Consider the following 15,227-nt stretch of genomic DNA (forward strand, 5'->3'; position numbering starts at 1 on the left):
AGCTACTATAACTCAGCGTATAAACCAATGTACTCCGAAAAATGTCCAGCCCATTTAATAATTAAAAAAAAAAATCAGGATTGAAATTGTTTTGGTAAGTTAAAAATAAAATGCACACAGGGCAAGTCCTACAGAATGAACTGAAACTTTTGTTGCCTCAAAATGAGGTGGTTTTGTGAACTTTATCACGTTAATTATGACAAGTTTACACCCTTTACAGCATTTTTATAATGAAATTAAATCCCATTAAGGCACTCGGAGTTTGGTTTGATAACTCCTTATAGTCTAAAACACAAGCAGTGTCAGTCAGCTGCACACTTTAAAAACAAAACAAAAAACCCAGTATAAACTACTGATTACTACAGTGTACAGCCTGTTTTGTAAATTCCCTGTTAACATCTGAATTCTATCTTAAATTGCTCATCTCTTTTAACCATATTTAAGAAAATCTAAGTACAAATTGAAAAATCCATCCCAATACCCTTCTGTCATTTGTAACTGAAAGATATTCATTGTCAAGCCACAAGCTGCATTACAGATCAGAACCTAACCGCTAATAAACATTAGTCTACACACCAATTCATCAACATTACAAACACCGAATAACATGTAGTCAACGCTAACAACATAAAATACACTACCATGTGGACAAACGAAAACTGAATTTGCATACACAAAACCACATACATGTTAAAATCATTAAAAAAAATAAAATAAAAAAATGGTTTGAGATCCACAGCTACATTCATCATTTTGATAGCACGTGTGATTCAAGCAATAAAAATGCTACTTTTGAAATCAAGCAGTGAAAACATTCAACATTGAGGGGAAAATTTCTGCTCCCTGTCCCTCAGGCCATTCATAATATTTTAGCAGTAAAGAGGGTTCACTGACGAAGACTTGAGTCAGCATGACTGTTCCACTTCAACAATCTGAAACTATGAAGGAACCACAAACACCAAATTACTACAATGACCTAGTTAACTGGATTATTTACCTAATCCCAGTGTACACTGGTTTTGTGAAATAGAAACCAAAGTTAGCTGAAAACAAACAAACAAACCCTTTTTAGTTGTACTTTACAAAGCAGATGCCAACATTACCAAGATCTGGTCAAACACTTTCCTGCCTACATCCACCAACCATTAGCACTGATAGAATAATTCGATATTTATAATTTATGAAAAAAGAAAGTTTTGTAAAGTCTAGTAAAAATGACATAAGCAGATCTGCTCCACTTATTCCAATGTTAGCGGTATTGATCCAATATTTGCGCCACAAAGGAAAATTATTGCAAAACACAAAACCCAACAAGTATTATAAGTTCAAGACAAGATTCACTAGTCGTAGAACAAGTGTCTACAAACATTTCTACAAATATTGCTACTCTTACCTTTCAAAAGTTCAACCCACTCTAAAGCTGAACACGTCAAGTCCATGGATAACTGACAATAGATACTAGTTTTTCAGATTACTTGTTAATTACATGTTTAAAAAAAAGAGATACAAGGTCTCATATTTTCTAAACCACAGATGTAGATGCCACAAATTCAACAAATGTACAGGGATATTCTCATATCATATCGTGACACTACTTTCAGCAAAGTTCAGCATCTCTAAAGAGATGTGACGAACTCATGAAATGAAATATAGGCATCTGTCTTTATATATTACATATGTACATATATTCTTTTCTGTTTTCAGTTCATTTTTCTCCACCCTTTGGTTACTTTGGTGAACTTGGAGGGATATTCTGTTCTTTGCCACTGCGTCTGGCTGCCCGCTGTGGTGAAAATCGTTTCCCAGTGTTCAGGCCCTTCTGATGTTCCCGAATCTTCTGCCCTGGCTCTCGGACTCTGGCTTGGCCACTTCCCCCTCTGAAGGAGCGCAGTGGTTGCCGAGGAGGCCGTTTATCTCCACGTTTCTCTGCAGTTTGTCGGCCATTGGGACGAGGCTCCTCCACCCTGTTTACCTTGAGCTCTTGCAGGGGTTGGCTGTCTGAAGAGGTGGGAGTGGAGGGAGAGGGCATCTGTGCTGGCAGCGGTTCTTTGGCCAGCTTCTGGCACACCTCTGCATAACTGAGCTTTTTTAGACCCTGGTGAAAGAACAGGGAACCACAGTTTAGAAAAATTAAAACAAAAAACCCAAGATGACAAAACACGCTGAGTTTGGGGAGTTGTAAGCTGATGTTACAAGACAATATAATGTAATAATCAGCACAAAAGAAGTCCTTACCGGTTCTGATGTTGGGGATGTGGGAGGCGATGAAGAGGTTTCGGTAGAAAGAGCCTGGCTGCAGGTGGAGGGAGCATGTTCTGACGGTGATTGTGTGTGAGCTTGTGTGGACGAGGAGACATTTTCCTTTGTTACAGGAGCTTCAGTTTTATCCTCTTCCTTTACTACAAGAGAATCACTAAATGTATACAAAAAAAGTAAGGGATAAGTGAACTGTTGAAGACTTAATACCTTTGTTATTCACTGATGTATTAGCCTGAAGCAAAGGTTACCTTGAGACTGGTGGAGTGGTTGTTTGTGTGGACACAACAGCAGGTTTAGGTGGAATTACAGGATCAGGTTTGTTTACAGGACCTTCTGCGATGTTTGTGGGAACATCTTTGCTGACAGACTGTAATGACAATTAAATTTATGCATTATATTTTACCTTGTTTTGTAAAGAGTCTTAAGGATAGAAAGCAGCAGGAGAGGCAACATATTCACCTTGTTTGTCACCTTCAGGCCACGCACAATATCAGAAAGGCGCATCTCAGGAACACTTTCCTCCTGCATACTGACCACAGATCCTGGCAGAGGTGGAAAATTGGAGGCTGCCAGGTCAAACTTTGGATGCGATGCCTTGGCCTCCGGTACAGGGACGGGCTTCTACATTGAATGAAGAAATAAAATTCAATATATTAAAAAGCAGCACACCAAGACACTGTAGGACACAGTCCCGGCAGTCAACTTCTTAAATAAAGAGCACGAAAAGAGGAAACCAACTGACCGTTGCCTGCTCATCTTCCCTTTTTCTCCTTGTGCTTCTACTGGGGCCTCTTCTATAAAAAACAAACAAACAAAAAACAAAACAAAACAACAACAACATACCATTAGACTGCCACATCAGATTGGAAATCGTTTTAGTGTTAACAGGGGTAAGTGTAGGATAATACTAACTCACCTGCCCCGTCCAGACCCGCTCACATCTTTAAGGTTGAAGGAGGCCAGAGAGATCAGCTGTTGTGTTTGCAGGACCTGTGGACCAGACACACCATCCAACTGGTTCCTTGGAGCAAAAGAAGAGTGCACATCTCCAGGCCTGGGATGACCTTTTAAATGATTTCTAGGTGCACACAAAAATAATTACAAGTTTTACTACAGAAATCAAGCGCTACCACAAAAGCACAGTTTGACAGGATTGTACACGTTTTATTAACAAAGAGTGAACATAAGAGCAATGCAAGAAAGCTCATCTTTATTGGTTTGCAAATGACAATAACAGAGGAAACAGAGTACTCTTTTTTTTTTTTTTAAAGAAAAAAGTTTCAGTCCTGAAGCAAAATAATGGACTCCGGAAGGACTGGTACCAAACTGCGTTCCAGTTACGTTAATGCTAGCATTACCATCCGCAGAAAGTATTTTACCAAGTTCAAAGTCCTTAATTACTTAAATTAAAGCTTACAACAAACACTGCCAGCACCTGATGGTAACGTCAAGTCTGCATTGATCTAATAAACTAAAAGTTTGTATCATAACTGTACATACCGGTTCCTGGTCATAGCAGCATGTGTGTTGATGGAGCTTGAGTTAGCTTTGTAGTTCCCGGAACTGCTGTAACCATTCATATATCCACTGTTGGGGAAAGGTGCCTGCATATCACCAAACAGAAAAAAATCATTACAAATGTAACTAAAAAAACCCCCAAAGACAAACAAACAAAAAAAAAAAAAAAAAAAACCCTCTGATACTCTAATATTAACTTTGAGTTTACAGAGGTTATAAATATTAGTTACAATGGAGACTGCCATTAATTTGAACAGCATTAAAAACATTAAAATAAATAACATAGCAGCTTTAAGGGACATTCTGAATAGTATATTAAGGTTCTCACCAGCGGTGTTTCGAAATAAGGCATGTTTGATGGCTGAGGATTCCAGGAGGGAGACACAATAGGATAAACAGGGTATTGCTGCTGAGGGCTGTACATCGACTGCATGTACACTGGAGCACTTGAGTCATACGGGGCCTGCAGCGGAGCATGTTGACTGTACACACCTGAATCCTGGACACTACAGAAGCCATTCTTGCCAAAGAATGTATTAATGGCCTTAATGCGGGCCTGCAGGGAAAATGAGAGAATCAATATCGATACAACATTTCCACAGGACCCATATAGCTCTACTGTCCTTAGTCCCCTCAGATCTCATAATCTCACGGTCATTAGGCCATAAAAACTGCACCGACTAGGAGGAAAGAAAGGTTTTGAGGAGGGGGAGGAGGGGAAGGAGTATAAAAGAAAAATAAGGGAGAGAGGAACAGCATAGAAACAGACAGATTTTAAGAAAGCTAGTGAAAGTTTCCACCCAGCCAGCCACAGTGCATATGGGTCCTTCCAAGCGCGATACTGATCATCACTGGGGCTTAAACAGGACCATCAACAAATCACTGTGTCATTTGCTCCATCAGATAAAACAGCAGGGCACACGATGTCATAACAAAGTCCAGCAAAAATATCACTGATAGAAAATCTTTTTTTAAAAGTCCTAAAAATAAATAAATAAATAAAAATCCCCATTCTTGCTTATCAAGTGGAACACAAAGTGTAGCAGGCTCCATACATCTATAAACCTATAACAAGCAGTGACTGAGGTAGAAATAAAAACATGGGTTACTCACCATGATTGGTTTCCCTTGGAACATTTTAACTTCCTCTCTTAGGTATCTGTAAGCCTGAGGGCAAGAAAAGAAAACAGTAAAGAAAATGTGGTAGAAATGCCCCTTTAATGCAGAACCTTAGTGAAACATGAAAAGATCAGAAAGTACTGCATCTGCTAGGTAGTGAGATTTAGCAATTTTAAGTTAAATATGCCAGGTAATAATAGAATATTTAACTGGTTGTATACACCTAAAGTTGTACAACCAGTTTAAAAATAAGTAAAAGTAGCTTGTGGTAATTCATAAGGGGACGTACCTGTAGTGCATCCATGTCTGACTGAAAAGTTATGTACCAGTTGCTGTTGTGCGCAAACTCAACACTTAACAGTTTCGGGCAGTGTTCGCTCTTAAAAAGAGCCTCTACTTCCTGTGAGAGGAACACAACATGAAACATTTTGACCTAAAACAGACCATTCCATCACTCTCCACAAGTCAGCATGCAAAGTCTGAGCGAAAAGAAAAAGAGCTATCACTAAGCTACAGCATACACACTACCACACAAAATTTTAATCATCTAAAGCTGACTTGACAATAGTTATCACAATTTATGCAAGCACAATCAGTTTGCAGCCCTCGTTTGTAGATTTTACTATTCAGTCAGACAGTCTGGGGTTACAGAGCAATATTTTATTAGCATGTAGGAGTCATCTTTACCTCAACTGGGGTCGTCTCCGGCACTTCTCTTAGAATAATGATGCAGCGACTGTGGTTTGGTCGAACCTTCTTCCCAGTTTCATCAACTTGCACCATGGGGGAGGCTTATTAAAAAAAAATAATTTAAAAATTATTTTCCTAAATCTTCGCAGTGCAGCTGAAGACAACTGACATATACCATTTATGTAATAGCTATGAAAGACTTTTGCTCCACTGTAGCCAATTTAAAGTTGGTAGACACTGTGAATAATCTTATTTATGTGGTAAATTAACCACACACTAAGAGTAAAACAAAAGTAATGTAATGAAGTGTAATGAAACAAATTATTTCAAGTATGTAATGCATTACTTTTTAAAAAGTAACAATGGGCACTTTAAGTAGTAAACTAGGTAATTGCATTTACCTAATAAATAAAAAGTCTTACATTAAATCTTCTATATTTGATAAAGCCGGAGCAGGTAGCAGTTTAAGAACTATTAGAGTTCAAAACTCTTAAAAGTATCAGCTTGTCTATGTGAAACAAAGACAAACAGAAGCACTTGTACCTCGCAGTACATCCAGAATGAGGTCCATGTCAGTGGTAAGAGCTTTAATGTTCTCCATACAAGCAAGTGTCCAAATGGGAACAAACTGATCACCATCCATCTGGGATATCAAGTAGAGGTCCTTTGAAAGATTCTCTCTGCAATACCCAAAACATTGGTCTCTCTGAGTTACAGCTTTTTCTTTGCAGTAATAGTAAAACACAAACATCAACCTTTTAACAACCAAAATGATGATGGTGGTGGGGTTTATGTTAAATCATTTACATTAGTGTAGGAAAGCCATTTATTAAGCACTTTTGTGTTAGACATTGTCCAATTTAACACGTCACTATAAAATAATTTTTAAAAGAAGTTTTGTTCAATAAGCACAGAGTTTGCAAATACTAAGACATTTCAGAACATTAAATCACTACCAGCCTGAATCATTGTTTGTGCAGCTGAATCAAGATGAAAACCACAGTTAAGCCAAATTAGAAACTTCAGACACCAATGACTCAATATAAGAATATACTCCAATTAAAAGTTAAATGGCTTCTTACAGTTATGAAACAAAGTAAATTCAGTAATTACTGCTGTCCCATTAAGGCAACAATACATTATACACAACTCACCTAGAAAAGAAGAACTCAAGACGTTCCTTTAAAGACTGTCTCAAACTCTCTTCGGACATCGCCTGCACCTCAGATGCATTATCTATGGTGGATTCACACTGTGGGTCAAAGCCTAAAAACCCCTGGTCAGACGGACTGATGTCATTCACAGGGGTATACTCAGCAGTGCTGTCCACGTTTTCACTGTAGTATCCTTTACCTCCTGAAGAGGGAACATCTGAGTAATCTAAGAGAAAACAGCCAAGTGATAAGTGTCACATTCAATAAAGCAGTACACAACAGGACTGAGTGCACCTTTGTGCAATCTCACTAAAAATGTTTCATTATTTCAAATATTACAAGTGCAAGGCTTCATCCTATGGAGATAGATTTTTTTGAGGACTACACTGAAACTATAACGGGCTATAAACTATAACCCTGCGGCCCCTTAACATTGAAATGAGAGATAGGCAAAAAATCCAAGAGATTTCCAATTAGTTCAACTACATGCATGTAAAATGACATGTGAATACGTGAACTCCAAATTGTGGATCAACTGCCAGTGAAATTCAAACATCTGATTATAAGACTTTAGCAGAAAAGGCTACAGAAAAATGGGTGATGACAATCGGTACAGTAATCAATACGTATAAATGAGTCAAAGCATCAGCGACACAATATCTGTCTTCTTAAAATGACAGAGTACCACTTGCACAATCTAAGTGATGAAATTAGATGGGCCAGTGTTTCAGACTTGCCAAAGGGCTTATTAAAGGAAATGACTGTTTCTCTGTCTGCTTGAGAAGTGTCATGGACAATACAGAACTCAACCTTCATGTGTCTTCCAGGGGGGTGGGGAATAAAAACAAAGCAAAACTTCATTGGCCTTCAACACAAAACTGCAAGACCAAACTTTGCTAAACAATATGAACCTGATAAATACAGGAGCACACTAACAGAAAACCCTCAATCTCATTCATGAAAAACCACCAACTTTTGTTGCACTCAGGTCCTACTGTTTGGTCAGCATTTTCAGTTTAGTGAACCTGAACACTTAATTCATTCAATCCTCACTGTGCAACATTTATGTCATAACTGTTGATACTATAATACACAAAACAAGGTTTGTCATGTTTGCATTTACTGCATACTCCCATGGACAAGAGAAGCAACCTCAACCATTTCCTCATACCATGTCTATCTATAATTTTACTACACATGTCTATACTTGCCACACATTAACTCCCTATTTTTTAACACTGTACCAGAGCAAGTGAGAACGTTTGGTTTTAGTGTAGTACCATATAAGAGGAACTAACTTTTTCTTCCCTACAAACATACCTTCGGTCATTTCAGCAGGAGGAGGGCAGGTATTGAGCCATGGAGCATTGTCCATCTCCTCAGGACTCTCACTCTGTTGGGCAGGGATCTCCTGCCACACTTTGGCATTGGGGTTCAGGCCCGCTCCCTTTGTGGTAACCTGCATGATCATAAAAAGAGACAGAATAAACAGCTTTTTCCTTCAAAAATTACACTTTAACATAATTGCATACAGTTGGTAGGTCAGCAACTAATTTCTGAGAAACATGCATCAATCATAAGAAAGTGGTATTCAAATATGTCACTCAAAGTGGAGTGAAAGTAAGACTGGAAGAATTGTAGCAAGAGTAAATGGAATTTTTTTTTTTTTTTTAAATGAGAGATTGTGTACAGCCTTGTATAGTGTGAAAACATGTATATTACTGAATAAAGAGATTACTTTAGTGTTGTACTTACTGCACTGTGGTCTTAATTCATATTTTTGATTTGATATTTTTTAATATATGTACTGGAGTTTAAAAATAAATAAATGAGTCATGATGAGTCTCGTGTGTCAAAAAAACATTTGTGTGCTATATGTCAAGTCAACCAACAAGACAGGTCAGTCAAGATCCTAAATAGACATTCAAAGCTAATTTAGCATTATACATCAGAGCCAATCCAATGGATGAACTCTGTTCATTAGCGATCCTTTAATCCAGCTTTGCAAATGTGTCGACTCTTCACACACATTCACCGGAGCCCTGAAGTAGTACTACTAAAGCTTTGACACGCATACGCACGTAAGCGCCAGCTGAATTTTCATTGGCTTGCTTATCACCATTGTTCCGCCTCTCAGTCGCTCACATGCACCCGTACATGGCGCAGACCCGCCTCAAGGCAGCATGACTCGAATAAGGCAGTTTGACCTGTCATCCATTGTAAAATCTCGAGTGTGCAATATTTAGAGCAGCTACACACTACTAGAATCTTATTTTCAATCCAATCTGCTATCCCACACTGTATTACAAAAGCAGCAGGTCTGGGTTTACAGTGAAACACTAGAAGTACTTTGAGGGTCGAGAAGAGCACATGGCACCGACGTGCCCGAGCGCTTTCAAACACGAAGTGATATTTACTGTGTTCATTTAAAGTTCGCTTAAATAAGTCTCCCTCTGGTTAAAATGGGTGTCATCGATCATCATTACCCCTGCTGTACGTGTTCTTATATTTTCATAATGAACGTCGCATAGGGCTATGACCTTTATCACGGGCTATTCAGCTACAGTGGTGCTAACGTTTAACACAAATCACGTGCCATATTTACTACACGTGTAATCCAACTTTAAAACGCACACCGAGTGTAACTCGTAAAGCAGCAACACCAAGTCAACGAGTTCGTAAATACGTGTTTGCCGAATCGGGTCTTTGGTTGGTGTCCTACCGTAACGTTGCCATATGTAACAAGTGACACCACCATGTTTCGCTAACTCGCTCTCGTCTTACCCGCACACGACACCGGCTACACTTCGTACTGCTAAACTAAGCTAATGTGTTTGACAGGTTAAAATAATGCAAGAGAGGTGCTTGTGTGGAATGAGAAACGTAAAGACAAAGTGTAGTGTAATCAAAGAAAAAGCACACAAGTATCTGAGAAACTTCACACAGCACGCGTGTGTGAAACGAGAGAAAGGAAGCAAACAGGTTGCTGCTCGTTAGCTAGCAATAAGGCCTCGTCAAAACTCACCATGCTGATTTGATCTTCTCCGTAGGTCCTCGTCAGTCGCGGGGAACCGATAGTTCAATTGTCGTGCAAAGTTTGCTATTAAATATCGTAAGTCGAAGTTGCTGATCTTGGTGTCTACGTTTAATTAACGTCTCTTCCAACAACTGCGGCAGTACGGTTAAACGACAGCTCGCGCTCCAGTTCCAAAGGCACGTCCGCGCGCACGACAACTTTGAGATCTGTTATCTTTAAGACACCGAAAACTTTTTTCGCTATACTTTTTTCAACAAGCACTATCCATTTTACTCATGAATTTCTTCCATTCAGATCCTCATCCCGCAGATAAACTTCGCTACGCTCCTCCAGCATGTGACAGTTACGTCCTCTATCTTCAACCGACCGTCCCGACAGGCTGCACTCCGCCTCCACGGCAACAGCAGCGCAGCATAGCAACCATCGGTGACCTCAGGAAACCGAGTACTGCCAAACAGCCTTGAATTAGCTTTGAAAAGACGCAGTCCAATACGTTTGAGTTGTCGCAGTAGGAAAAGTAAAAGCAAGGAGAGGTTTTAAAATGTGAAGTGTGACAGCATGCAGTTCGGACAAAACTGGGTCACCGGGCGAAGTTCACCTAAACAGTAATTGGTGGGTGGGACTTGATCCGGTGCTGCTCCAGCACGACAATACTGATGAAATCATGTCGATTGAATCAGCGCAGCTCTCATAAAACCCGCACATGTGATTTCACTTTTGGCTGATTAAATCTGCAAATTGAATCAGAGAACTGTGGAGGAGTGACAAAATTAGAAAACTGCTATTAATTACAGAGTGAAATAATTAATCAATATAAATAAGTTATCGATTCATTTAATTTAACATTTAATAAGCTAGTTCCAATTTTATTTAATGATGTCACATTACTATTTTTTTAGGGCAATTGTGGCCTTCTACAGTGACCTTGCAATTTAAGTATGGCCCTGCCCACCGTCAGCCTGAAGGGGTCAAAGTCTCATGATCACTTTGTGAAGCTAAGCACATGGCCGTCGGGAGAAGCTGTAGTTTACTCTGAAACAGTCAAAATGTCCTGTAGAGGTCACTGTTTTTGAGATTTACCTCAGTCAAACTTATTACAGGGAGTTCGTTTACCACAGTCTTTCAAAAGCAACACAATTTACACAACACTATGTGATTAGTGGATTGCTGATTACCCAACCTGTGCAATAAGTCAGAATCCCTGCTAACACCTGAAACACTGCAACACAGAAACAATGATCACTGTCTGCCTTTTAAAGCCCTGCAAGCTTCATTCTAACTCAACCCCTTCTAAACCCCAGCTAAACAAGTCAGAAAGGATGGCGCAGCCCCTGTGAATTTAATTAACCAAAATAAATAAAAACATGGGAGTGGGAGTGCAGCGTCTTGTAAGTAAAGTAGAGTCCAGTAGTGCATTTTTACAATGTTCAGTCTTACAAACAAAACAGCTGTCCTTATTAACTTTCACTGATAAACACAATAACACAAACACTTGAATGTTCATTGAATCCACAGTGACCTCTTTAATAATCAAACATGCTGGACACCCAATTTAATTTAAAATTGACCAAGCGCATATGGCTGCTTTACAATAACAACAGGCTACTTGTAATATACTTGAAACAAGGTTTGTGCTCGTCAGATTGAAGCATGTTTTCTCAACACAAACTAAAAAAATCCTCCCGCTCATAAGGAGTTCAAACAGCTGTTCTTATTATGCCTTGGTGGTCCCCATTTGCGAGGATTGTTGGCTCTGTTGTAACTGCTGGATCTTCATGTTCATTACTTCAATTACAGCTGCAAAAAAGAAGACAAGTATAATATAAATCCAACGCTGCTATCGATTACATTACATAACATAACATTTTCCGATATGCACTCATATCCATCTTTTGTAATGGCATGGACACTGGAAATTACTGTTATTCTTTAATGTTAAAGACTCAATACTTGGCTTCATAAAAAAAAAACAAACAGTCATGGTTCATAAGTCCACTGATCAAACATTTGCTGTCCCAGAAAAAGCATATTTAGTTTCTTTATATATTGCTAGTTTAATCAATAAGAATATACATAAAATTCCTGCTAGATTAATAATTTATATTATCCAAATCCCAAAGAATAGTCACTAAAGTGACATTTGGCCCCTCCTTAGACTCACCCCTGTGTAGTGCAAGAATCGCATTGCAATACAGACAGCAGGGAGGGGCAGGAAATGTGCCAAATTTAAAGATTGGGCAGTTCATAAGCATACAAATGACTTTCAGTTGAGCTGTTTCTTAATTTAGCATGCTGTTCCTGTTGGATGGGAGAGGCTGAAAACATTGCTTTTCTTCACATTTGAACTATTCACTCAGGTGATTTGATGAACAACTTTTATTGTATTTTAGCTCTATTACCCTTCATAGCTTACTCAGAATAACCCTTGAAACTCTTTCCTGAGTGGTTTCTCTCATATTTAATTCCTATTAGAACAAAATGAGTGTGTTTGAATCAAAAGTTAGTGAGGGGGTTTCTGCCCCTAGTTACCCTGGATAAACCCGAATACTATTCTAATGGTTGTTGAACCACATCTTCATTGATAAATGCCAAGGTGTAAAGTCGTTACTAACCCAACAACAATAACATGCTGTTTTATATAACTTACACATGGGTTAAATCACCCAGCATTAGTGTACTAGGTTGAGGGTACAGGAGAGGTCATCAAATGTCATCTTTATAGGTTAATTCATCAAAATTCATATTAGCTAGCTATGCTGAAAGCTACTTAAGTATTTAGTTTACTACTCTTTAGTGTATAAAACAAAAACTGTACGGTAAAAAAGCCAAGGCTAAATGAACTAAAAAAAACAAACAGACAGAATGAGGACGAGTATGATGCCTGGCACAGACACAGTGAAGATGCGGGGGAGTTATGTTGCATTGCAAACTTATTATCCAATGGACAACACATTACATGAGTGGACATGGATTTTTAGCTGATATCATCTTCACCTTGTAAGTCTGTGTTTTTGTCAATGATGATAAAATGTGTTTATAAAGATACCTTCTGTACCAGGAACAACTGCAAAGGCACTATGAGTAATTTGGTTGTTATTTGGCACAATCTGTCACCACAACAGTATCACAACTCTGCAAGATACACACATGAAGCTTTGTCGATGAGATCAAAATGAAGGTAAAGTTTCAAGACTGAGGTTCGATCCATTCAAAAAGAGTCGACATTAACGTGGTGAAAATAATCATAATTGCTGTCGTCTAATTTTTAGGATAATTTCCTTTTAATTGAAGAAAACAACAAATAAAAAGTACAGAAACATGCATGTCATTGAATAAAATAAGTAATTCATCCCCCTTCAACCCAGCCAGAATTCTGACTCATACAGTGCTTAATATCAACCAGTATAATGTCACATGGAATGATGGTGCACTGAGATAAGGAAGTTACCTTGTTTCATGGCATGTTTTTCTTGTAGGGCCGGCTGAATTTTCTCTATCTGCTTTGTGAGGAAGTCTATTTTGCGCTTAAAGAATGCCTTTGAGTCTTCCACGTTCTGCAGAGACATAAAGGAGAAATCTCAACACAACTCAAACACATTTAAACATTTTGTTTCACTATAATCCATTCATGGCTTTTCAAATTGCAATTTTTTTTTTTTACCTTTTCAACATAGTATCCTGTCCCCACATCCACTAAAACGTGTTCCACATCATTTAATGTCCCAGGGACATACATCTGAGTAACAGGAATGTCAAGGACAAACATGCATAGCTCAAGATAACCATGGCGTAATTTAAAGCACATCATACAACACAGCAAAACACTTACTGTCCAGTGCAAACAAAAGGATACAGAACTGGTAAGAGGCACAAGGAGTTCTTTTCCTATATGAGAGAGGAGGAAGGAGGAGGTAATAATAAATCAAATTAAGCCACAGATTTCCAGCAAACATTACTGAAAAAGCAGAATTCTGTTTTTGGCCAGAAATGGTCGTGGGGGGTGTCATAAGAACTAATAAGGTTGTAACAAGTGTCATTTTTAATGTGATGACTGGTTATATCATTAGAGTGTGACGCTGTGTCAGCAAAGCTGATGTCGTACATATGAGCTCAGATCAGTGCCTCAGCCCTTCTGTGTTTTGCTCTTGCTTTTTTGTTTTGTTGAAACTGCAAAAGGGGTAATATCCACAAACTCAGTCATGTACACTATAATCCAGGATGTGTAGTTGATTTCTAATAGAGGACGTCGGATGAATGTCTTAGACCTTAGTTATTAAGAGTGGTTATTTGAGTTGCTGTTGTTCTTCCAGTAGCTCAAAGCAGTCTGACCTTTCTACTCTGACATCAACATGGCATTCATTTTGGAAACTCTGGACATTTGTGGCATTTAAACTCCAATACTCTTTACCGTTACATCCGTCTCTCTCACATTCACACTTGTGCTGACTTTCAAACCTCTCTAGGCTCTCTTCCACCTGCTCCTCACTCTCACTACATAACATTTATCAGTTAACTGGCAGGTTAAAAGGGGAAGTAAATAAACAGGGTAGTAGCTGCTACTTGCATTTCATTTGAATACCGGTTCATCTAATATATAATAATACGAGTAATTGCCGATATAGTCAATTTCACGCCTCTTGAGTGTTGAGATAAACATGTTTTTCAATCTACCAGAGGTGCACTGAATTAATAGGCTGTCAGAAGTTAAAATTATTACTCACCTTTATTGTTTTTGTTTAGGACATTCAAGCTATCTTTTGCCTCAACATACTTGGTCTGGACAACTTTGAGCTGACCTATCGAAGACGTCAAGAACTCAACTTCCTGCAAAAAGACACAACAACGTGTAGAAAGCAAGTGGCACACGGTTACCAACCAATGGTTTTATGCTTGACTTGATAAGGTGTGCCGACAACATCAACAACAATGGGTTTGCACTGTTAGCATCAGTGGTGCTAGCCGGCTGAATACCCGGGCCCGTTCTCAGCACGCTTAAAGCTCTGATTAGACCCCTTTATAAGGACACATTCCTCTCTCACACACACACACGGACAAACCAGGCACACTACCTGGTCTAGCTGGGTTTTCAGTCCCTCTAATTGAGGCAGGGAGAGGTCTGTCAGATTCACCGCCATGTTGGAAGCGTGATGCTAAGAGACCTTTAGTGATGCTGTTTCCGGGTTATGGAGCTGGACCGTCACTAGTCTGAAACATCGCCCCACTGCGGAGAAGTGAGGAAGTGAACCAGCTCCTTATGCCTCTTCAAGGAGAAGTATGTGAGGCTGACAGATGGGTTCAAGTTGGAGCTGGGATAACATCAGGGATCTGCACTGAGCCCCTTCGTGTTTACAATGGTGATCACTGACAGATGAGGTCAGGGAGGAGTTTCTGTGGACTATGATGTTTGCAGATGACACCGATCTGTAGTGAGAGCAGGAAGAAAGGAAAAG

At 39.1% G+C, this 15,227-nt stretch overlaps 2 protein-coding genes across 3 annotated transcripts; both read right to left on the reverse strand.

The window, feature by feature from the left end:
* Window positions 1-40: 40 nt before the first annotated feature.
* Window positions 41-10,357, reverse strand: larp4ab (La ribonucleoprotein 4Ab). Of its 2 annotated transcripts, XM_006807553.3 has the most exons (15): window positions 9,766-10,357; window positions 8,061-8,199; window positions 6,741-6,966; window positions 6,130-6,266; window positions 5,584-5,687; window positions 5,186-5,296; window positions 4,891-4,944; window positions 4,106-4,333; window positions 3,760-3,863; window positions 3,176-3,337; window positions 3,002-3,053; window positions 2,719-2,880; window positions 2,508-2,626; window positions 2,236-2,413; window positions 41-2,095 (listed from the first exon to the last, which is right to left on the reverse strand). In XM_006807553.3, exons 1-15 carry the CDS (start codon window positions 9,766-9,768, stop codon window positions 1,727-1,729), a joined length of 2,148 nt encoding a protein of 715 aa, XP_006807616.1. In that variant the 5' UTR covers window positions 9,769-10,357; the 3' UTR covers window positions 41-1,726. The 2 variants fall into 2 exon arrangements, with proteins under 2 accessions (XP_006807616.1, XP_035771109.1); XM_035915216.2 differs by lacking the exon at window positions 9,766-10,357 and having other exon boundaries at window positions 8,061-8,205.
* A 919-nt stretch (window positions 10,358-11,276) lies between these two features.
* Window positions 11,277-14,983, reverse strand: pfdn5 (prefoldin 5). Its single transcript, XM_006807554.3, has 6 exons — window positions 14,847-14,983; window positions 14,499-14,601; window positions 13,631-13,662; window positions 13,439-13,513; window positions 13,226-13,331; window positions 11,277-11,574 (listed from the first exon to the last, which is right to left on the reverse strand). Exons 1-6 carry the CDS (start codon window positions 14,910-14,912, stop codon window positions 11,492-11,494), a joined length of 465 nt encoding a protein of 154 aa, XP_006807617.1. The 5' UTR covers window positions 14,913-14,983; the 3' UTR covers window positions 11,277-11,491.
* Between the last annotated feature and the right edge of the window lie 244 nt (window positions 14,984-15,227).

Source organism: Neolamprologus brichardi, chromosome 5 (assembly GCF_056152115.1).
Source record: "Neolamprologus brichardi isolate AB-2024 chromosome 5, ASM5615211v1, whole genome shotgun sequence".
Taxonomy (NCBI): domain Eukaryota; kingdom Metazoa; phylum Chordata; class Actinopteri; order Cichliformes; family Cichlidae; genus Neolamprologus; species Neolamprologus brichardi.